The sequence below is a fragment of the Meleagris gallopavo genome, chromosome 23 (genome assembly GCF_905368555.1).
Source record: "Meleagris gallopavo chromosome 23, MGAL_WU_HG_1.1, whole genome shotgun sequence".
Taxonomy (NCBI): Eukaryota; Metazoa; Chordata; class Aves; order Galliformes; family Phasianidae; genus Meleagris; species Meleagris gallopavo.
In genome coordinates, this window is record NC_139426.1 from 4,116,211 (window position 1) to 4,139,882 (window position 23,672).

The 23,672-nt window shown below is 46.3% G+C and overlaps 3 protein-coding genes across 6 annotated transcripts in view; all 3 read right to left on the minus strand.

The window, feature by feature from the left end:
* Positions 1 to 153: 153 nt before the first annotated feature.
* Positions 154 to 6,023, minus strand: SRM (spermidine synthase). The gene is made up of 8 exons (XM_085242537.1): positions 5,690 to 6,023; positions 5,462 to 5,582; positions 5,243 to 5,335; positions 4,013 to 4,166; positions 3,170 to 3,253; positions 2,687 to 2,832; positions 1,851 to 1,973; positions 154 to 1,293 (listed from the first exon to the last, which is right to left on the minus strand). Exons 1-8 carry the CDS (start codon positions 5,833 to 5,835, stop codon positions 1,276 to 1,278), a joined length of 885 nt encoding a protein of 294 aa, XP_085098663.1. The 5' UTR covers positions 5,836 to 6,023; the 3' UTR covers positions 154 to 1,275.
* A 1,716-nt stretch (positions 6,024 to 7,739) lies between these two features.
* Positions 7,740 to 22,017, minus strand: EXOSC10 (exosome component 10). Of its 2 annotated transcripts, XM_085242527.1 has the most exons (25): positions 21,795 to 22,017; positions 21,184 to 21,320; positions 20,284 to 20,407; positions 20,013 to 20,117; positions 19,642 to 19,807; positions 18,768 to 18,879; positions 18,408 to 18,483; positions 18,166 to 18,276; positions 17,610 to 17,753; positions 17,134 to 17,324; positions 16,264 to 16,420; positions 15,620 to 15,768; positions 15,273 to 15,323; positions 14,403 to 14,514; positions 13,821 to 13,871; positions 13,213 to 13,291; positions 12,918 to 13,045; positions 12,532 to 12,627; positions 11,826 to 11,900; positions 11,262 to 11,349; positions 11,077 to 11,150; positions 10,353 to 10,521; positions 9,821 to 9,882; positions 8,602 to 8,678; positions 7,740 to 8,002 (listed from the first exon to the last, which is right to left on the minus strand). In XM_085242527.1, the coding sequence occupies exons 1-25, from the start codon at positions 21,960 to 21,962 to the stop codon at positions 7,972 to 7,974; spliced, it is 2,733 nt and encodes a 910-aa protein (XP_085098653.1). In that variant the 5' UTR covers positions 21,963 to 22,017; the 3' UTR covers positions 7,740 to 7,971. The 2 variants fall into 2 exon arrangements, with proteins under 2 accessions (XP_085098653.1, XP_085098654.1); XM_085242528.1 differs by lacking the exons at positions 7,740 to 8,002; positions 8,602 to 8,678 and having other exon boundaries at positions 9,854 to 9,983.
* Positions 22,018 to 22,217: 200 nt separating this feature from the next.
* The window catches only part of MTOR (mechanistic target of rapamycin kinase), a 61,983-nt gene continuing 60,528 nt past the window's right edge, over positions 22,218 to 23,672 (minus strand). For all 3 annotated transcript variants that reach the window (XM_010723001.4, XM_010723002.4, XM_085242524.1), the window contains exons 57-58: positions 23,556 to 23,661; positions 22,218 to 22,978 (exon numbers count right to left, since the gene is read on the minus strand). In XM_010723001.4, coding sequence (XP_010721303.1) covers positions 22,963 to 22,978; positions 23,556 to 23,661 — 122 coding nt within the window. In that variant the 3' untranslated portion in view covers positions 22,218 to 22,962. The remainder of the gene's footprint in view (positions 22,979 to 23,555; positions 23,662 to 23,672) is intronic.

Here is a 23,672-nt window from a genome sequence, read left to right on the forward strand (position 1 = left end):
TTATGATGTTTGTCAGCTCTAAAGACAAGGGAGACAGGAGGGCACACCAACGAGCGAGTGCCCCTGGATGTCTTCTGACAAGCACAGCAAACTTTCAGACTTCGTCACCACTCCCACACACCCCCCAAAGAAATACACCAACCCACACTCACGTCACCTTAACCAGAGCCGAGTGTTTAATTGATTGCAAGGGAGTGACAATTGCACAGTGGTTGTGCTGGAAAGATCCCTGTTGCACAGCGGTGGCACGGAGACTTTAAACCAGAAGTAGACGTGGAGGAAGATCCATCTCACAACACAGTAAAACGAAAAACAGCTTACACTTCTGGGGGCAGCATTAGAAGTAATGATGCCTCCTAACGACTAGCAAATACCCAGGCCTGAGGCACCTCAGCAAGACTGAGATGAGATTTATCAGCACAACTGCCTCCCCAGCATCAGTACTTAACAGCAGGCAATGGATCTAAGGTTTGCTTTTTTTTATATATATATTTATATTTATATTTTTATATATAAAGCGCCTATCACCTGATTGATAAACATTCTTTGGAACCATTTTGATGGCAGGGGTAAGAACAGGAGTCAGCCTGTTAGTACCTCAGCATTTCTGTTTCCAACCAATTGGAAAAAAAAAAAAATAAAAGCCACAAGACTTTGCTGCCAGCCTGGCATGCTGGCGTTTAATACTGCTACTCCATCAGGGTTGGAGGGAGACTTATTGTGAATGGCAACAGTTTGCACTGTGACTTCTCCAGCTGTGCTGCAGAACAGCACAGGCATCACAGCAGGGCAGTGGGATGCGAAGGCTCAGACCCGTTACCAGTCAAAATGTCTCAGCAGCAGGGAGCTTCTATTAGGAGAGAGCAAGCTAACTTTGTGCACAAAGCTCTCGCTCTCTGTGCTTAAGGCCGAGTCAGTGAACCTCCTGAACTCTTCCCAAGTTTCAGGAGATCACCAGACAGAAATACACGTCAGTTATAAATATATCGTTGTCAGTTGGGTGGAGGCAAATTTAGAATGGGTAAAGGGAGGAGAGGAAGGAAGAAGACATTTTACATTTCCAGTACTGCAAACAACAGTTTTGACCTCACGCAATAAGTCACTGGACCTTTTCAATAGTCTTATCTGGGTTATGACACATCAAAGGGAATGTTGGCTGGCAAGGGGTTAAACAATCCCACACAGTGGAGAGCAAATCTGTAGTCTGCTAGGAAGGTCCCCACATCACTGATGATCTCAGGGTCCAACTTGAAGGGAGGAAGTAGCTTCTCAGTCTCACACATCGCTCAGGGCCTGCCGACAGCCAAAAAAAAACCAACAGTGTCAGGATGGACAAATCCAGCAGTCCTCAGCAGACAGATGGCTCTGAAACACACCCACAACACGTGCCCTTGTCCCTAGGACACTCTGAGGATGCGCTCTGCTAGAACCTGCAGTTAGGAGATGAAGGACTTCAAGAAGGCAGACTGAACTACACCACACCATCCTTTCTATATCCTCTGGTTTGCACTAAAAACCACAACCAGTTTTTTTTTTTGTCTAAGACCTTTGGAGCTTTCCAATGGAAAACACCAGTTCTGCAGGCTCTTGGACTCATTTCTGCTAGGCTAAGTAAGAGCGATCTGCCATCAAGACTTGGGACATCAACCCAAATAATAGTTCCGAACTGAACTCCAGTCTTACCAGACTGACTCATCCTCTGCCATGTCATACAAAATGCCACCCTGCTCCAACTTGCCCAGAGAAGCCTTCAGGGCTGCAGGAAATCCTCAATTTTGTATATTCCCAGCCCTGTCAAAGAAAAGTCATACCTCACCCTGACAGAGGAGAAGCAGCACAGCCCTACTTACCTTCCGTGCAAACTCTGGCAGGATGAAAGCTGCCCGGTGAATGTCAGAGTTGTAATATTTCAGACTCCTCTCCTCTACTTGTTGCTGTGAGAGTTGCTGCACAGGCTCTCGGAAATTTGTGTTCTGCAATACAGAAGCCAGGTAGTTCTGTAGCATTTGGGAAACAAGCACAGTGCTGCACAATGGGCAGCCCGATTCGTGGCAGAGAACCAAAAGAACTCACAGGAAAACAGATGATTTTCTGTTCTAGTATGATGTCAAAGGTTCTGCGCAGCTCCAGCCCCAAGGGCTGGAGTTTACACGCCGTACCTTGTGTGACTAGCCCTTGTTCACAGATGTCTGCCTATGAGGTCAGACTGAATGTGAGCCACGTGCCAGATGAAGCTGTCAGACTGTGCCCAAACATCCCAGAATCAAGGCCTTTGCTCTTCAGAGCAGAATCAGCATCTGTGTTAAGTCAGGCACAGTGCAAGCTGCCACTGTCTCAGTTAAACTAAATACAGCAGCAGAAGTGCTGCCTGATCCCCCCCAGAAGTGCAACAAATGCACTGTAGGTTAACAGCAACACATCAAGTTAGGAAAAGAGCAGACCTCTGGTCAGAAGTATCTTTCACCTTTACGAGTTAGCTGTACAGGAGACAAAATTATAATATTTTTCCTAAAGCAACTGCTTATGTTAGTGGCCAACTGTGCACTCTGCTGAACAAGCTGCACTGCACCTCTCGTGCCCTGAGCTGGCAGACCTGGGACCAGAAGAAGCCCAGAGGCCCCCAGGCTGAGACAGGCTCTGCAGTCTCAGGGAGCGAAAAGGGGCACTTCAGGTGCCTGAAACTCACTGGGTTCTTGCTGCAGAGCATGAAGCCAATCTGCCCGCTGGGGTACGTAGGGATGGTGCAATAGGCGTATTCCACAACAGGGAACAGAGACTTGCAGAACTGACGCATCTCCTTAATGAGATCCAGGTGCAGCCACTGGCACTCACCTACAGGAGAGAGCAAGACAGGATGCAAAGTGAGAGCTGCCCCTTTTCTCTGCACAGGCCTGTGCCAAGTCAACAGCAGCTCCAAGTCCAAACCTGCTCTATTCCAGACAGCTCATGCAGTTTCAGAGGTGAGATAAGACCACTACTATGTGCAGACCAGCACTTAATGAGTTGACGTAAATGGATCAAAACCACTGCCATACCTGGGAGCTAAAATAGATTTAATGTCCTACATCACAGCTGAAATCAATTTTTCTCCCTGCATCATGTCTCACATGGGACTCACGCTCAGCAGGCAATGATTTGGCATCAACCTCTACCTAGAGAGCATCCTCACCTTGGCAGCAGAGAATCCCATCTTCGCGCAGTGCTGTCTTCATCAGCTGGTAGTAGGATTCTTTGAATAAACTTTCTGCAGGACCTGTAAGAAAAAAAAGGTACATCTAGAGAGAGGCTCAGAAAGCAGACTCGTAGTTTTTGGAATGCTCGTGCTGCACGTGGTCTGCACAGGCAAAGAGAGAGTTCAAGCAGCTTTTCAGTGATGACAAATGCTGGAGATGATCTGAAAGCAGAGTTCTGTAGGTTCAGCCCACACCTAGCACAACAAAACCACCAGGATTTCAGCTTTCCTCAATAGCAGCCCCAGGATCTTTACCAGAGAGTCCTGGCAGCTGCTTCTTGCTCCAGTTTTGTTCAAATCAAACTTCTGCTCCAATCTGCCTTTTACAGATGTCTCTGTGTTGACTCCAGCAAGATTAACGGAAACTCAGGCACCGTAACAACATTTTCCCTTCTGTGCCCCAGATCTCACCTTCAGAAATGCAGCTCTCTGCCTTTAGGCTGCAGATCCACCAACAGCACATGAGCCATTGCTTCGTTAGAGGGCTCATGTGCAAAGCTGTCTTTGCCAGCCTAGCGCTGTATTTCCCATGGGATCACTGGACTCAAGGATCAACTCCCTGCCAGAAGCAATAGTGGCTGCAATTGAATTTTGAGGACAGAAATGTGACAGCTGCCTTGAAGCCTCATTAATACAATTTTCTGGTCTTCATCCTTCCCTTTCCCAACCAAAACAACCACGTCAATGACAGAGTTTCCACTTGAAAAAGAAACTGGGCAGACCAGCATTACTTCTGCAGAAGTGTGAAAAGCAGTGTCCTTTTATGGATGGGATTCTTACCCATGGGGTCAGATGAGTCCGTGATAATCACATCAAAGGCTTCCTGATTCTGTTTCATGAACTCAAAACCATCTCCGACGTGCAGGGTCAGTTTAGCACTGGAATACCCCACTGCCATCCCAGGGAGGTATTTCTTAGATACCTGGATCACATCCTGCAACGCAGAGAGCACAAGTGGGTCAGAGGGGGCTATGAGGAGCTGCTTTCCAGGCCACTGTGCAGCTGCAGTGCTATGAGTCATTTCCTTCCATGCCTTCAGCACAAACTGCACTCTAGCTGGATCCTCAAGAGCTGTCAGCATCCTCAGCCAACGAACTACACTCAGCCCTTTCCTATGGCCTCAGAGTTCACTGACACTGCGTGTCCGTGCCAAACTCAACAAGAGGAACTTACAGCTTCAAAAGCTCTCTGAGGAGCTAAGAGAATCTGACTGCAGACTGCTGTCTGCTGCTGTGCTCCTTTTCCCTGAGGACATCACTTGCAGAGGTGATATCAATTTAAGATTTTTTTTTTCTTTTTAAACAAGACCACAGCAGCGGGTTTATAGGTGCAACGTGAGAAACATCCCCACCTCTGCTCTAGAATCATTATGTTCAGTCTCAACATGAAGTATATTTTCTGTATGAAATTGCTACAAGCCATGCACTATGTGAGACAGCCTGAGCCCAAGCACTAGTACTGGGCATCCCCAGCTTCTTGTAAACGGCAGAGACAAGAACTGCTCCGCTGTCAGGCCATGCCTGTTCAGAACCAAGCACGTGTTGCCTGCACGGTTTGGCAGACAGGTACGGAGGCTCCCACAGCAGCATTTTCCACTTACAGCGCAGCCTCGCTTTATTAGAAAGTTATGCTGTCTTCTCAAAGTAAAACATCAGAGCAAACTGACCGAGGAGAACCAGCCCATTTGTCACGGAAACAAATCCCCTCGCTTATTTCCTGTGCAAGTGAGTGCACAGGAGCCTGCTTAACAAAGAGCCCATATTCCTCCGGCAAGAGGATGTGCTGTTACACATCAGGGGATGGGGAAAGCAGCTCCTTCAGGAACCGGGGAGCCGGCGCCGGCCTGGAAGGGCCTCAGCCACATGCGTGCACGGGAAGGCGCAGGAGGCAGCGGCCAGCTGCCACGTCGCAAGGCGAGGAGTGGCGTCAGCGCTCAGGGCTGTCACGGGGCAGCAGGTGAAGCGCGGCCGGGGGATGCTGCAGGGCAGCGCTGCCGTGTGCCCCGCGCACCTCATCGATCTCGCACTGCACCACGGACTCCACGGTGGGGTGCTTCACCACCTCGCGCAGCACTCCGCCGTCGCCGCCGCCGATGATGAGCACCTGGGGCGGGAGAGGAAGGAGGAGGTGTACGCGGGTCGGAGGGCTGCGAGACACCGCGGCGAGGCGTGCGGGGAGCGCGGGACCGACGGGCCCCGGGGAGGCGGCGAGGGCGCGGGGCCGGCTTACCTTGCGGGGGTCGGGGTGGCTGCAGAGCGGCAGGTTGGCGATCATCTCCTGGTACGAGAACTCGTCCCGCTCCGTGCACTGGATCACCCCGTCCAGGACCAGGACGTTGCCGTAGGTGGTGCTGGGCAGAGCGGGGAAGCGGGGTCGGAACCGGCCCTCGGCCGCGCTCCCCCCGCTCCCCGGCGCCGCGGGGCCCCCACCGCCCTCGGCCGCCGCCCCGCGCCGCACCTGCGGAAGACGAGGATCTCCTGGTAGCGGGAGCGCTGGTGGTGCAGGAGCTCCTCCACCTGCAGCGACATGGCCTGGCCCGGCCACAGCCGGCACGTCTCGCGGAACCAGCCCTCGCGGATCAGCGCCGCCGCGCCGCGCTCCATCCCGGTCCGGCCCCGCCGTCCCACGCCGCCCCGCCGGGCCCGGCGCCTCCCGTACCGCTCCCCGAACCGCTCCTCGCGCCCCCGACCCGGCCCTGCCCCGCGCACCGCCTGACCCCGCCGGCGCGGGAGCCGAGCACAGGAGCGCAGGGGCCCACGCGCCGCCGCGCCCCGCCCCGCCCCCGCCGCAAGCGCGCGCGCCGCCGCGCTCCCATTGGCCGCCCGCCCGCCGCAGCACGCCCATTGGCTCGGAGCGGCGTGACGTCAGCGCCAGCAGGGTAGTGCGGCCGGCGGCGAGGGGCCACGTGCGGCGGCGCCCCGGAGCTGCCGCTCCTCCGAGCCCCCCGTAGCCGGAGGGACCGCGGGGTACCGGCGTACCTGGGAGCGGGGCCGAGCTGCCGCCTGCGGGGGGTGAGGCGCAGCCGGGGGCGGAGAGCGGTTCCGCGCGCGGATCCACGCGGGGTGCCTGTAACAGAGCCCGGAGTTTCTCGTTACATAGTAATTAAAGCGTCCTGGGAGCGCTGAGCGAGTAACCGCCTCCCGGGAAACGGCTGGTTTGGAGATTTTGGGGCTGCGCGTTGGGAAGGCAAAGGCAATCCCTTCCTGCAGCACGCGGCAACGCTACAGAACGTGGTAGGGCGCACAGCAGCCTCAGAAGCGGCCCGGCTTACAGAAGCGGCCCCAGCACAGCCCGTCATCCCTACGGCAGCAAAAGCCCCTCACGGTGAGAAACGGGATACATCAGCGTCACTGACATCGTACCTCCATCAGGCCAGCTAGGAGACTTAAACCACAACGGTTTTAACACCTCTGCAGCCAACGGGTCTTTCATTAAGATTTACTCCATTCAGTTTGTTCAGTCGTCAAAGTCAGAAGTAGCAGAGCTGCACAGAAGGGAGTTGGGCAGCCCTTCCTAAAGCAGCTAAATCAGCTTCTTTAGCTGCTATTCACGTGCCTCTCTTCAAACGTAATCCCACTGCAGCCAGGCTTTGTGAGCAGAGGACAACACGGGGGGAAAAACCTTCCAGTGTACCGCAGAGATGCAGGGAAAGACTGAAAAGAAACAAAAATCCACCAGACCTCCTCAGTCTTTTACATAAAAGTGCAACCCTGGGGTTTGGGAACACAAGATTTACCACTCCTCACCCAGTCCTTGCACTTCACCTACGAGAAGGAATGCTCTCACTGCCCAAACAGGTGAGCGTGGCATGGGATCTCTTCAGGCAGAAATAAACACCAAAGCAAAGACAAGGACTCTGGGAGCAAGCTGTACTGCTCAGTGACCAGAGATCCAGGAACAAGGTTGCACAACTATGGGTTTATACAGCCCCAGAATGCTGAAGTTGTTTACCTCCATCACAGGAGTGCTCCCAGCTTCCAGCTGTGTTCAGAATAAGCTGAATCAAATCACGGGCTGATACTCTTTGTACAAAGGCATCAGGGTAACTCGCTCTGAATATTCACAGCTATGAAACACTGGGATAGCTGTGCTGACATCTGGCTGCATCACAGAACCTCTCTGGCTTTATTTTCTACATTAAAGCATTGCTTTCACTCCGTATCACTATGGAGAAAAAGCAACTACCTACTTTGTCTGATCTAAAAAGCACCTCAACCCTTACACACCTACCCCCCTTACAACCTTCATTTAATAATACCAACACTGCCAGGAACATTCTCATTTTTCACATTACCTTGTCTTGCAAAAGATGAGCTGTGCAGTCCAATGTGTAAGCAAGGGCTAAGGTCAGTCTGGCCTTAGTTCCTCCTCTGGACTGCTGGGGTTTAAGTCACATCTATTGAATCTCTCAGTTACTTTTGTGCTGACTTCAGAGATGCCAAAGTGTTCCTCCATATCCACTTAAGCTTAATCTGACTGCATTTGAGGACAAACTTTCAAAATCAGAAACAAGGCAACATTGTGAGTATAATTACAAAGAACAGTGTGAATGTAATAAAAGCCAAAGCAATTAAGATGTTTTCCCTTTTGGGAAAAAAAAAAAAAAAAAGGATTTTAATGGTCTTAAAAACATTTCTGTACGAAAACTGCTCATTGACCAGTATTTGCCTTTCCATGGTTACAGTACTTCTGTCCACTGTTTTCTTCAGCAGCAGCTCCCACAGCTCCCATAACAAGGACTATCTCTTTGGCCAGTGGTGCTTGGAACCCCTGTAAAAGAGAGTTAAAGAAAGACTTTAAATCTTGCTCTAAATTCACCCAAGACTGACAATCTACAATAGCTTACAATGATTCTATTGAGAAAGAGTCACGATGCAGAACCTTTCTGCTTCCAGTGCAGCCCTTGCATGGCACTGCTCTTTTATGACTAAAGAATTCACAAGAATAGAGTCCAGGAAGCTGAACATTAAGTATATTCAGAACAAGAATATCCATATTTGGCAGTACTGTTGTTTGTCTTCCCTCCAAACAAGACAAATGTTCTCTCCACCTCTGCCCATCTCTGTGGCCTAAGAAAGCGACTCCCACATCTATTATCACAAACTTTTACCTCAACATTTCAAACTTTCCACCCAGAATTGTTTTTTATTTGCGTTAATCCTGACTAAGCTTTTTCTTTTCTTATTTTTTCCCCCCTTTAAACTGACGTCAAGCTGCCAAATGAACATAAGTAGGTGTTATGCAACTGCTTCCCATTAAACGTGCTTCAGCTCCCCCAGCAGTGCAGCACAATAGCTGTGCTCAGCCCGTGGCTCTGGGGCACAGGAGTGGAAACACTGCTCCGTGATGAGAGCAGGCTGACAACACACCTATCAGCTTTCCCTGCCAGGTAGGACATGCTTCGGTTTCCAGCTGGTTGTTGAAGTTTGTTAGCTCCAGCAAATTTCTGCATGGAAGAGAAAAAACAACAGTGTGAGGAGCGGACAAACAGAGTCTATTCCACGTGGTGCACATCCTGTCATCCTCCAACTCAAGGAACACTGTTTACACTGTGGGCTTTGTTTTACGACTTCTGTACACGTGCACCGAATCCACTTGAATACATGCTGTTCTGCTGGTCTGACCACCAACGTCCCAAGCACCCACCTAGACAGAAGTCCTAAAGGTCTAAAACCTTGCTCTCCTATATTACTAAATTATTAAATTGTTTTGCTGGCTTTTTTTCTTTTGAAAAAAGTTTCCAGTGACACACAGCAAATCATGCAGGAAACTATTTACAAACCATCAGGAATAAACCTGTTCTGCTCCTGATATATATTTTAAATGAGTACCTAAGAGGCTTCCTGGAACCATTTGCCCTTCAGTTGAATTCACAAGAAGGCAGCATGTACAAGAAAGAGGCTGAAATGCAAGAAATGAGCTTTGGAAATTAATTGGTGCCTGGGCACCCAATGAATTCACAGATGAGCACCTGTTACTTCATGCTTGAATGCCCACTGATGTCATGTCTCAAATGCTCCATACGTGAGCACTGCATACAGCAAGCCAGCTCTGCCAGAGTGAGCTGAGCACGGAGACAAAAACTCTCCTGTGCTGGTCACACTTCCCTTCATTCTCCCAGCCAGTGATGAGAAGTTTAAGTTAATTAGCAATAAATTAAATCAGGAAAAAATTCCTTCCTGTAGTGGAGAATGCAGGCAACACCTGGATGTGCCAAGGCCATAACTGGAGTGACTGAGATTTTGGAGGGTGCCTTGAATTTAGTATTGCAATTTGAAGTAGCCTAGGCAGTGTGCCTGCTGTGCAGGAGGGTGTAGCTGTGAACGAAGTACAAACAGGTGAGAAACAATGGGAGAATGTGAAAGCCCCAAGAAAGCTCTTCCTGAACAAGATGAGGCTGTAATACAAGGCACGAGTTTGTGACTGGAAGCTGCGTGTCAGTACCAAGGGAGTATTTTGCAGATCCTGGAAGAGTTTGCTTTTCCAACAACAACAACAACAACAAAAAAACACCTCTCCCAACAATTCCCCAGCTGGGTACACACGATCACCAAAAGTTCTGTTACTTCTTTCATGACATGTCTGTACCTTGCCTGTGTGAACTTGTCTGGCAGGATCAAACTGTGCTGACTGCTTCGATTTGCTGCTTCCTACGGGAAAGAGGAGAGAAGTTGTCACCAAACGTTGCTAGAAAGAACAGTACTCTTCATGGTGTTTCTCTGATGAAGAGGTTTCACTGCAGTCTCCCAAGCTAAAAAAACCAGAACAGTTACTGCAGGGCATAAGAAGCTTCTGAATAGACGCGTTATTAGAAGCTACATCTCCTTTAACTCCTCCTTTCTCGGGCCCAATTAAACAAATGACTTTCTCTGCTGAGAAGAGAAGCAAACCACGAATCCACAATCCCCTCACCCGTTTCCAAGTTTTGTTTCTAAGCCAGAAAAAGGATGCTACACTACCCATTCCCTAGGTAAATTTCTTTTCATATTTCCCCACTGCAGTGTAAGTGCATTTTAACCATTTGTACTGCCTTGGCACCCAGATTCACACAGCCTTCTCAGGCCTCAGCTGGCAACGTTTTCCACAGCCTGCAGCACTCTAGCCGAGATCCAGATCTTACCCGCAAACACTTTGAAGTTGAACTTGCTGTAATCAAAGGGGGTAAACTGCTTTGGTGCTTCCAGCTCCTCTGGTTGCTGGGAGGCTTTTGGCCGTTTCTTCTCTGGTTTTGGCAGTTCTGTTCCTGTTTCACTCATGACCCTCTCCCTCTTCCTATTAGCTTGCTCCTGCTGTGAAAGCAACCCACAGAATGGAAACAAGTTCAGGAGAATGAAACATCTCTGTGCAGGCACGAGCACCAGCATGCTGATGAGCTGTTGGTGGACCTGGGCCTGTGACAGCCAGGGGCTGTCTGTGGCAATAACAGTAGGGGGGTAAAGCACTGCCTTTTTCTTTGGGACTGAATCACGTTCCTTCCCTTCCTTCCAGCCCTCAGTGCAGGGACTTTTCGGATGAAAAGCCAAGCTGTCATTTCATGGGACATTTGAGGCCGAGATCTGCTGTCACCCCTCAAGCAAGCAAGGAACAGTGAGCTGCAGGAGTGCAACACATTGGTTTCTGAAGACAGGGAAGGATGCGAAGATTTGCAGAGCACAGCTGCCAAGGGCTTGTTGCTGCACATAAGGGAGAACCATGGACAGACTGCTATCAAGGCTGCCTGGGAGATCAGCTGCTTTCAGCTTGGGCACCGGTTCAGAGTAGTGGGGGCACAGGGCCTTATTCTGAATTGATGTTCAAAAGGTCAAAAAAGGCAAAGGCTGGAAGAATTAAATTCAGTGACATACCATAGCTTGCTGACGAACAGACACAATGTTTTCTGTTGCCTCTTTGTACTCCTTCTGTGCTTGGTCACGAGCAGCTAGAGACAAACAGACATTACTGTAGGAAGCAGGACTAAATTAGCCACAAGGTTAGAAAGTCACTGGGAAAAGCACACTAGCCAACACACTGAGGAGAAAAAGGGCTGTACCTGACTGCTGGGCTGCTTTCTTTTTGGCTTCATCCCTGGATTCCTTCTGTACCTGTGTCTTACTCAACAACTTCCATCGATTGCTGATCTGCAAAGAAAGAAAAAATTACCTGGAATCGTTTTCTTTGAAGTTTTATGGCAAAAGGGAGTTTATAAACTTGCTACCACATGCTGGTCTTCATTAAGAGCACAAAAGATCAAATTGGATTGTAAAAGAGATTAAGATCTGCTGCACCAAGTAAAGTAAAACTATGGGCTTTAAAAGTTCTGAGCTACAAACAAGCCCAATGAGAACAAAGGCAGATGCAGACTTCAGTAGTAGTTTGTAGCTTTGACAGACCCAGACTACAAAGTGGAATGCCTCCAATCTCTGGCTCTTTGAAGGATATGAATGCTATTCAAACAAAAACTGATTTAGGAACACGTGATGTTTCTTAAAGTTTATATTCTTTTTCTAAGGAGAAAAAAACCCCAAACATATATTGCTAAGGCTCCCAAAGGAAAAGAATCTCATTATTTGTTTCTTTCCTAGTAGTCGGCAGGAAATTTTAACTTCAGTCTTACTTCATAAATTTTTGATGATGGGTCAAACTTTGCAGACTGTGAGACATAGGCAGGATTCTGTTCTGAAGGCAAATACTGCAGAAAGGGAAAAAAGCATTTGTCTTTAAACACAGCATGTGCTATTAGTGCTGTCAGCTCATTGCTACAATGCTGCTTAAAACGTCCCAAATCAAATTCATGTGTCAGAAACATTCTTACAGGAAGATCATCTTTTGCAAAAATCAGAGTTACCACAGCCATAGCCAACAGCAACATTAAAGAAAAAATAATTAAACCAAGCCAAACACACAAAACAAAACCTCCAACCACACAGCAGAAAACAGTTGTTTGTATGCTACCTCCCAGTAATCTGCTGCTCCATATCTGTTACAAACTATTCTACTGTTCTTTTTCATGAGAAGAGTAAGATCAACTCACTAATTTCAGCCACAGAGATGGCTGAAATTAAATTAAAGAAACCTCAAGCTTGATAAACAAACAAAAAGCAGTACAAGAGGTCTGTTTACTACAGACACAACTCAGGATGTTTTGAGAACACATCCACACGTGTGCTCTGCAAAGACCACCTCTCAATTCCAGCAGAGCTGTTACTACATCAAGGTCTGTCACGCAGCCTGGAAAAGCAGTGCAGAGCATCCTTTGCATGGGGTGGTTTATCAGTATCACTACAAACATATGTTGGGTTTTACCCCACTTTGAATTTTACCATTCTAAATGGATTTTCAAAGGACTCCATTATACGCTGAGCTTTCTTCTGTGCAGTTGTTAAAACCTTCTCACTTCCTTCATCTTTATCACATTCCTTAAAAAAATAAAGGGAAGAAACATTAACATGAATCATTCTTACTCCTGGCTATTGCTATTCCATGCACGTTATCTGTCATTATCTGAAACTCCAGCACTGGCAGCAACCCTCCAGGAAGAATTAATTTGCTGGCCTCCCAACCTCATTGTCTTGGTTGTGTCACATGCTTGACAGGATACCCATCTACATCCCACCCTACTACTTCTTTCACTACTACTACACATTTACACCACATTAGGTATGTTTCCTAATACTTGAATGCTGGCACAACCACAGACAGTGCTTACACTGAATATGCTGACAGTGGCAGTAGCAACAAGGCATGCTGACTCTGGCTGAACACCCTGAATATTCATTGTCCTCTCATTGTCCAAAAAGAGAGAATCACGTTCCAAGACTGGTGCAGATGTAGATTCTACATGAAAATTGAAAAGATGATGATTTTTTTATTAGATACATGTATATTATACTGGTTACTTTTTCACGTAATAAGATTTCATGACAACTTCTTCAGTGCTGCTTATTTCCCCCTGTCAAAGCCACATAATGTCACATCTATCACAACTCATAAATCCAAATTACCTAAAGCAGAATTATTCTGAAAATCATCCATAGGAATCCGGGAGCTGTCGTGTGGTCCAAAGAAGGTATTCTCCAGTTTCTGCAGAAAGGTTCAGATGGCAAACACCATCAGCACACTACTCCATGAATCCACATGTTTTCAGGTATTGCAGAGATACATTACCGAAAACTCAAAGGGAAGGGTGACATTCATAAACTGAGCATTTCTAATGTAACTCACCTGTCAGAGCACAATGCACCCAAAAGCAAAAACCCAGTGGCTAATGGAGATGCTGTACTTTTTAAGCAGGAGGATGAGTCGGCCTCAGAGGCTCATCTGAGACTTCCCTTCACAAGGGCCTACCATTACAGACTGACACACATGCAAATGCCCACCATCTACTGTGATGAAACCTTCAGTGCTGTTATAATGCTGATATGTAAAATGCCAATTTGCAGCTGGTACTGTTTTGAGTCTAGCACAGAAATTTAACATCAAGATGAAGAGGAAAGATCTATAAAATGGACTGGAATAAACAATTTACTGGAAGCTAGAACATTGCTACGTTGTTTTTTTTCCCATGCTTAAGGCTTAAGATGGAAGGAGACAAATATTATGCAAACATTACCTCAGGGTTGGAGAGAGATGTCCTTTTCTTGACTGTCAAAGCAATCTCTGACTAGAATGGGAGAGAAAGAAAGTCAGTTAACTGCACCTGCCCTATTTCTTCTAGATTGGCTTTTCTCCTCATGTTTTCAATACATATATTACAAGCTACTGGGTTAATAAAACTACACTCTTTCTTATTTTCCTGCAGTGTTTGCATATGGATACTTGCACAGATAGCTAATGGTCATGCTCACAAACAGCCTTGTTTCACCAAAGGGAGAAGGCTGCACTAATACCTACATGCTAAATATGGACTACATCTAATGAATTTCTTAAATCTAGAGTTGTTGTTTTTTCTTCACCACAGCTGAGTAAGATTTATGAATCCATTTACATGGCCTACAAATTCCACAGGGTGCAGTTGTTCCTCACAGGTCAATGTAAAGTGGGATATAAAGATAAGCTGCTGCACGGGCAACCACACCCTGCTCAGTGATGCCCTGTCCAACATGCACCTCACCCTCACAGGTCACCATTTGCCTCCAGTACCTCTCTTATGGCAAGCAAGTGATGAGTGTTGTGTGACACGAGCTACTCCTACCTTGAGAAGAGGCATCTCTCGTGCCTGCTGAATGAGAAGATGCAATTCATTAATCTGCTGGCGAACCAGTGGTGGGACTGGATTGCAGCAAGCAATGATACCCTGGGGTTCTCTACAGAGAGATGAGAAAAATTCAGTGTGCTGTATTTATGGCTTATATGTTAAGCATTTGCATTCAAAGGATGTGCAAGTGGACATAACCACAGGCCTGACTGTGACAGAACAAGACAAGTCAGATTAATGTCAGAGTATATTCTCAGTGATGAAAATTTTTGCTGTGTCGATTTGTGCAGGTAAAGAGAACCCACTAACACAGCTCTCGACTCACTCCTTTCACTATTGTCTGTCTGTACCCATTATTCCTTTTGCTTCCTTTTTCAGTGATCATCTTCTGAAGCTGTGTCCAACGATGGACTTGCACTTAAAAATGCATTTTTATCATTCTCAGTTATGGAACATTAGATGATGAGTGTGCCAAGTGTTTGAGAAAAGAAAAAAGTTGGATAAATTGAGTTTTGAAAGAGATCTGTCCCCACTCAACTCCCACTGAGAACCCCCCAAAAAACAGATGTTATAGGGGAATTCTACTCTCCCTTACTCTGTAGGAATTGCAGGGGCAGATGTGTGATACATAGCAATGCAAAGGAATGTATTAGTGCAATAAAATCATAGAGATGTATTTCTGAGAAGAAATTTGGAGCTTCCGGGGGAAAACTGCAATTTATTTCTTCAACAAACTGAAGAACTATATAGAAAAGCAGTTCTAACAGCTGGAAGGAAGGAACTAACTACAGAAGAAATTATGCATTAGGAAACACTTTGCTAGGTATCAAAGTCAAATGAGACTCTTCAAGGATGAGCAAAACTTACTTGGGCAGCTCCTCTGCTATCTTCAATAACATGTGATTTGGTAACACATATCTGCAACACAAAGAGGCAGTGTGAACATAACAGAATGTGAAAAACTCATTAAAAGATCTTCACAGCACACAAGTCTGCCCCAGTTTACATTGTGAAGTCAGTTAAGAAGAAATTAAGCAGAAGTGATCTAGATACACATAAGAATCTACTTCAAACATAATGATGCTTCTGTTCTACATGCAAAAAGCCTGAGGCAGCACACTAATTTCTACAGATAACAGAGTGGCTCCTCCTCAGGGGTGGGAGCACAATCCAACACTCGTTGAAGACAGTATCTGTAACAAATGCCTTCCTACCCTATACTCTCATCTTCCTGACGCGCTGTCTTGTCTCTCCACGAAAACAGCAACCTAAATGCTGTCAGCTGCTGTGTGTTGAGATGTCTTTTCTGCCTCCTGTAGAGCTCAAGGTAGGACTCATCTGAAAAGAGGGGCTTGATGTATTTCTGGAGAGGAAAAAAAGAAAGACTTGCGATCAGTTATCAGATTGGTGCTTCCTCGATTGTCTTGCTTCAACGGGGCACAACCTCACACAGATGCAAGGGGATTGAATGAACTCAGGTCTAACGCCTCTTGGAGTCAGTACTTTCCACAGTCACAATATAATTGTCTCAAGGCAACTTCACCAAGGCTTTGAACTGTTAGGAACGTCCAGTAGAACTGGAAATATAACATTTCCCTGGGGAAAGGCACACTTGATACAGCCAAGGTGTGTCACCATTCAAAAAATAGCAAGAGGGAATCTGAATGCAGGCACCTTGCCTAGCGAAGCACAAATCGCTGCACACAGCAGAGTATGAATTCATACAGTCAATTTCACACATACAAGTAGGGAAAACAAAACAAAATGTCTATGCAACAGATGAAGAAATGGGTAAAGGACTTTACATCCTGGTAAGCCTGCACTCTGATGCAGGTAACCCAATCAGATGAAGCTTTACCTTCAGGCAGATGTCTCTGCTGCGCTGCCAAACCACCTTCAGCTGAGTGGGCTGCTTGTTGCCTCCCTCCCACAGTGCCTCCCTCATTTTATCGTAAATGTAGAGCAAGTAGTGAGTGTCATCACGGGCATACTGAATCATTTCCTCTGGCAAAGGGCTAGAAAAAGAGCCAAAATTACAGTAATACATTTCAGGTGCCCCCTGCCAGTCATTTTTCCCTTGCAGCACACATTGGGGCAAACTGCATCTAAAACATACTAACAGCAAATCCTTCTGTTTCCTTGCTGAAGGATTTGTTGGACAGCAGCAATAACATACTGTGCACTCATCTTATTCAGATGACATCTTCAGATGGACAACATGACTGCTGCTTAGTTAAGCCAGACAGAAGTGCCTGCTGTGGCAATTGTCAAGATACTTTTCACTCTTCAGAGCCTACAAACTAAATCTGGGATCTCTGCAGTGTGCAGAGTTGATCCCTACAGCCAGGCTCAGTGCTCTCACAGCACACTGCTCTATCTACCATGGGTAACCAAACATTTTTGTGGGGACTTCTTAGAAGCCAAACGCTGACATTCTCCACAATACTGCAGTGGTTCAGCAGTGCCCCCAGGAAATGAGCTTCCCAGAGCCTTTCATTAAACAATATTCCCAGACCTTTCCCAAATAACTCAATTTCTGAAGAAACACAGAAAAATGTAACACTTAAAAAAAAACTTAAACCACTTAAAGGTAAACGCTGTGCCTTTTTGCTTTGAGAGTAATGTACAACTGTGGGGCTTGCAGGCAGAAAGAAGCTCCTACCCTAACAACAGAAACAAGGCTAAGTGCCACCCTGCAGGTCGGCCCATCTAAGGGGTGAATTGTTACCGTATCCTCCAGTCAGCCAACTGGTACTGCTTGTCAGCATCCACGCTGCAATACAGCTTCAGCAAGTGGTCCAAAGAGTGCTTGCCAAGATTGAGAAGACGAGCAGCTTGGTGAGTATCAAACATGTTCACCAAGTACAGGCCAAAGTCTTTTTGCAGCCACTCCACATCTGAATCAGCACCGTGCAGGACCTTGTAAAGCAACAGAAATTGAGAATAACATGAAGAACATTTCTACTACAGGCTGTCAGTGCTGTGGGGTTTCATATTCACTGTGTCTAGGATCACGTGTCTAGGATTAGACTTTTTTTGCTCTGACTTTCAACATTAAGTGTGCAGGATTACCAAAAAAAAAAAAAAAACAAACAAAAATACAACAACAGCAACAACAAAATAAACCCAAAAAGAACAAGAACCACCAAAATCAAACAATCAAACAAAAAACACCAAGGAATTCTGGTGAACATGGCAGCTGACCTTCACAATTGCTGGGTCTGTGAAGGTCTCATTGAGGATGCTCATGTCACTGCGCAGCTCCAGTGTATCAATAATGAAGTCTTCTGTTCGAGTGGAAATCTGCATCAGACATGTCAAGCCCAGGAAGCTCCTGTAGGAATGGTGCTGAAAAACAAAAAGAAATATTAATTAGGATCGATTGCAGATAATACTAGAAAACAAATGCACTCCAAATGAAGGAAGAAAAATGAACAGAGAACTTCTGAAAGCCAAGATACTCAGAGCAAGCTTCACCCTTGCACTAACTAACACAGCACACAGCATGGGCAAAATTAAATCAAACAAATTCAGTATGAAACATGCGGCCATTACTACCACTGAAAAACTCAAAACACTGCCACTGTTTGTTTCAGGCCTCTAGACAATATCTGACACGTTATGGCCACGAACTAAACACATGTAAGAAAGCACTAAAAGTGGGATAAAGAGGTTATAAAATAGCCTGGAAGAATAGAGCAGTCTCCTAGGTGCTAAGAGCATGCATATAACTTTTAAATAGAAAACACAAACTGATTACCTCTAAGTCCAGAGCAAACTCTTTACAGTTCATAAGCTTCTCGTTCAGTTCTACCAGCTCATCCAGTGTAGTGATAAAATGACAAGGTGTTTCCTTGATGGGTCTGTACATCTGGCAGAGCAAATTATTAGGAACTGTAAGTTCTCTGTCCATCCCTGCTCCAGACCTCCCCCTCTCAATTCTGAAATTTGTCAAGGCTGTAAACCTATTGCATCTACTCACAAATTAATATGTGCACCAACCTGGGGTTCTGGCTTCTTAAGAACTCCATCTGGTGGAGAAAAATGCTCCAGTTCATACTGGTAAGGATGAGCAAACCTATGGAAAGTAGGAAAACAGGCACGGACTAAACTTCAGTCACAAAGCCAGCAGACAGAGACTTCTGAGAGCTAACAAGTTTCCCTACTGAGTAATAATTTTGTCTGTTGTTAAGGATTAGGTTTAAGGTAACTCCGGGTGACTAAAGCAGATCACACACAACACAGTGTGCAGACACAAACACATGCGGAGCTGTTACACAGATGTCATCAGCACAAAGGGACCATACAAGCGCACGTTCAGCAGTGCACTCCAAGCACCTCACTGCTGGTTTGATTTCTTACATGTCTTGCTCAGTTTGCTGCGTCCTCTGCTGGTGTATGAAGTCTGCCAAAGCAGCTGGGACATCCAAGTCTTCGGGGCGTTCCTTTCGTTCTCGTCCGCTTTTTGTGAGGGCTGAACAACCAATATGGAACAACTGGACCAGGTCCCACACATAATATGCTCTCAGTCTTCTAACCTCTCCCCTCCACCCACCACAGCATCCTTTTACAGTCGCAAAGTATCAAAAACTTGTTAATTTAGACCTACAGCTTTTGCTGCCGGCTAGATTTGTGTCTGCAGCTCCAGATATAAGCCAGTGTCTGGGTCTGAACAGGATGCTGGTAAGAAACATGCAAGGTGGCTCTGCTCGAGAGCTTGGAAAGAGACTGAAAAATCTTCAGAAAACACTTTCACTCATTCCCATGTTCTAAATTACACCCACATCAGTGCAGACTCGAGGTGGATCAGCAGCAGAAATGTGACACCTTGCTGGGACGAGATGTTTCACTGGCAGCTTTGAGAAGCCAGGTCTAATCGTGTACCTCCTTTTCTAACTAATTAGAAAAAGGCATCTGTAAAGTCAACCAGACTTACAGACCAATCAACAAAACTCCTTCTGTCAGGGGGACTCTGATTATGGAAATTCAATGGTGGCACAGGGAAGCAGCAGAGTATCTGTTGGGAACAGATTAGTTACTGTATACCAACAAAAAGATGTTGTATGCTGACCAAATCTTACACTGCACGTACATAAACAATGGAGTCACAGAGTAATCTCAACCAAATAGTCAACATCTTCTCCTCCTATTTGTTTTTACAGTCAATATTTCCTCTTCTGAATTGTCAAGACAGATACTCTCAATAGATTACCCATCAACAATAACAAAAACTTACCTTCAGGCAATGGTTTCAAAGCATTTGGCTTGATAAAAAGTTTAGGTACAAAGGGAGTGTTGGAATTGTCAATCTTTTCACTAAACTTAAGTTGTGGGCGAGAGATATTCTTGGCGTGAAGCAGTCGGAAGGTTTCAGACTTAGTTCTTTTGTGGTATTCTCCTGCCTATTAAAAAGAAGACAAACCAACATGACTTAAAGACGTCCAGAGCCTCTTTTATTCACTGACCCAATACTGTGAGAAAACAGAGGTGAGTGAGAACACATGAAAAGGACCAAGGGTACATTTAACTACTAAGGTCCACTGGGAAACTGGAGCACTGTACTGGGAAAAAGAATCTGCAAAAGCAACCTGAGTGCAGCAGCCTCACCTTGCGGTTCCAACTGGAGACGATCGTCTGTGGCATCTGCAGCCCAGCAGGAAGGACAGGCTGCTGGTTTTTGTTCACTCCTGCTGCTTCATCCAGTAAAATACCCTAAATGCCAGGAAAAAAAAATAGATGAAAATCAAACACCTGCACAGTTACTTTACTACGCTAAAGACAATTGTGTAAAGGCACTAATACTAAAGCTATTTTAATTAAAAAAACTTGTGGTACCTGAATACTTTATACAAATAATGTTGAGGAATGATTTGCTCACCACTCTTTCAAGAATGACATCATTGGAGTCAACCAGCATATCAAATTTATCTTCCAGCTCTGTGACTTTGCTGTGATCTCTCATGTGGCTGCGGCAGCCATGGTACTGCATCACCCTGCTCATGCTTGCAAGAGAACAGCACAATTACTGCTGATTTAAACACAGGCACATTTAAAAACATCACACCAAATCATGCAGTTCTTCTCAACTTTCTGCATCTTAGAAGTTTGAAAGCAGATCAGATGTAATACCTATAATTACATTCAAGTAGTAAACATAAGACACATCTATACAGTACTAAGTGTTATTTAGTACTAATAGTACTAATTTCTTTATTAAACAACTTTCTAGATCACAGAATTGTTTGGAAGGGACCTTTAAAGGCCATCTGGTCCAACTTTCTTGCAACAAACAAGAACATCTACAGCTCCATCAGTTCAGAGCCCCATCCAGCCCGATCTCAAGTCTCCATAGATGGGGCACCAGCACCACTCAGGGCAGCCTGTGACTCACTATCCTTACCATTATAGCCAGTCTAAACCTCCGCTCTCTTAGTCCAAAACCCTTTTCTCTTGTTCTGTCACAACAGATGCTGCTATAAGGTTCTGTCCCCTTCTTTCTTATACACCCCTTTAGATACTGAAAGGCCGTTCCCAGGTCTCCCCCAGAGCCTTAGTGCATTTCACATCAGTCCCTGCTTGCTCTGCACTTCTTTACCATCAACACTATTAAAGGCATTGTATAAACCCATCGTTTTAAATGTGAAGTGTTTGAAGCTTAGCTAAAATTAGGCACATGATCTAAAACATCCTTTAATCTCCAACCAGCCTGAAGATTCCAAAGAAAGCTGCAGCTCTCTGTCTGGGACCAGAAGATACCAGAGCCGTGACGGCTTCTTACCATTGCAGGAGCCGCTGGCCCTGCGCCTTGCAGTACGCCCGGAACCCAGGGAAGCTGCGGTAGAAGTCGTACTCATCGCCGGGCTGCGGGAGCCCACTGGATGCCTTCGTGGTGGCCACCATGGTGCCGAGGGCGTGCTGTGTAAGAACACTGTGTTATTACTGCACTGCCACACTGCCCCTGCTTACCCAGCGTGCTGAAATGCTTCTTCCCTGCCTGCCTGAACCGTGCGGTTATACCTAACACCTCACTAAGCGTTGTTTTGTTTGGATGTTTTTTAACTGTTTTAAGTTTAAGTTCACTGTCGTTTCATTTACACCATCTATCAGGACCCTTTAAACAGAGCAAAGAATAACAACAACACGCCTAGCTCTCGTTCTACGATTTACGTCTAAAAAGACATCATTAAATCGGCAGATATTGGCTTTATTTTAATGAAAACGAACTGCAAGGCTTCCCGCCCGCCCCCTCAGACAGCCCTCCCAGGCAGGACTGCAGCTCCCAGCATGCCCCGCGGCTCACGGCACTGGGAGCGCCACGGCCCGAACCGCGCGCGGATCGGCGGGAGCCGTAGTGCACAGGGCCCTTCCCACTTGGCCCCCGCCCCGCACCTTGACGAAGGCGTCGACGTCGTCGAAGCCGGGCAGCACCGGCGCCGCGGCGGGGTCCCCCTCTCTTTCCGGCTCCGCGGGCGGCACCCTCGACCCCCCACTGCCTCCTTGGGCCGCTGGGCTCCCCGCCGCCGCGCAGCCTTTTCCCTCGCCGACGGCGGCCGCCATCTTGTCCCCTCAGCCACGCGACGCCCAGAAACTCTCGCGAGAGCTTCCCGCCCGTCAGGGCCGAGAGCGGAAAAGGGGCAGCGCGTTCGGGTGGGCTAGACAGTACCAGGCCTTCCATCTTGCGCCCCCTTGCGGCGTGGCGGGCCGTGCTGTCTGCGGACCGCCATCTACCCTGCCTGCCATCTGTTACTGCTCGGCCCGCCTCCCTGTCTCTTCCTAAGAGGTACTTAGGAATAAACAAGAACGCAGCCCACGTTTCTACATTTTGGTGTAATTTATTGGCACAAAAATATTCAAATACAACATGGCATCTAAACATGGCTACTCTGTTGTATTTTGTGCATTTTTTTTTTTAACGTTTTATTCATAATTCACAACTTTGTCCACTCCCCTGTTTAATAACCATTATTTTCTGTTTCAAGTTATGACCAGCTCTCCCCCTTTTGCCTCCTATGCCAGTTATCAATTTCCCCTACTTACTTCCCAACACTGTTCTTTAACCAGGACACTGGGAGCTCCCCAGCAGTATCTCATCTGCACCCTGCAGCCAGTTTGCACTGATCAATCTGCACTGAGGCACCTGGTTACGATCAGCTTAAGATCTTAAATTCTTAAGATCTGCTTCAATCTTCTGATCAGGGCAACAACCTGCTTGCAAGTGACTTAGTTACATTGCAAAATAAGTCAAAACCCGTATATAGTTATATTCACCAGTTCCCTAAAGACCAAGTGGAACCATTGACACCTGTGGTACAATCAGTCTTCACTGTCCTGGAAACCCAATCAACTGTTGTGTTTCAGACAGCTTGTGTTTCCCCAGTAGCAGCTATAAATTGGCTTCAACCAACTTTTAATATACAATAACTCTTTTCATTTACATTTCAAAATATTTGACAAAGGCTGTATATCAGTCCAACGTTCAGTTTGTGTTTGTAGAAGAGCAAGTTTGGAGTGCAAAAGCCTCCAGAATAAAAGGCTGTGGATACTTTGGAATCTTCTGTTACCAGAAAGGACACCTAAGGAAAACAAAAATATTGTGGTAATGCTAATTGGTCTGCAGTTTCACAAAGGCAATGCTGAGAAGGACTGAGATTGCCAGGGCACCATTTTAAAGACATAGTATAGGAAAAGTTAGCTGGAAAGAAGCATGGGGATCACCTGCCAACTAATGCTTAAAAACTAAAAAGAACTGTTTCCTTCAGCATAGTCCACTGTTCTCTCTCTCTCAAATGGCAGACATGCAACTAAATAATTTATGTTTACTTCAGAATATGTAATTCTTCACTGTAACTGAAATCAGTGACTGACACGTGCCTTACTTCAAACACTTGCAGTGTTCAGGCTGATTGCAGCTTAAATGCTCTATCATTCCCATCACTCCTTGTGACAACTCACTTTCTTACAATGACTGTCTAAGGGATCTCTGCCATAGGCCTGCAAAATCTATGAGATCAGATCAACATGTGGTAAGGCTTCCATACATAACTAAATACACAAGAAGTAATGTTTTTGTTGGCTTTTTCTCTGCTCAAATTATTAATTCCAGATCATTCAGAGAAGAACTTTGTATTGTTAGCTGAATGACAAACTCACCATCCAATGTAGCACTGGCACAGATTCTCATGAGAAGTAGCCTGCTTAATGAGCAATTCTACTTGTGTGGGTACATCAAGTGTTTCATCGTGAGAGAAGTCTCGACCTTTGAAATTA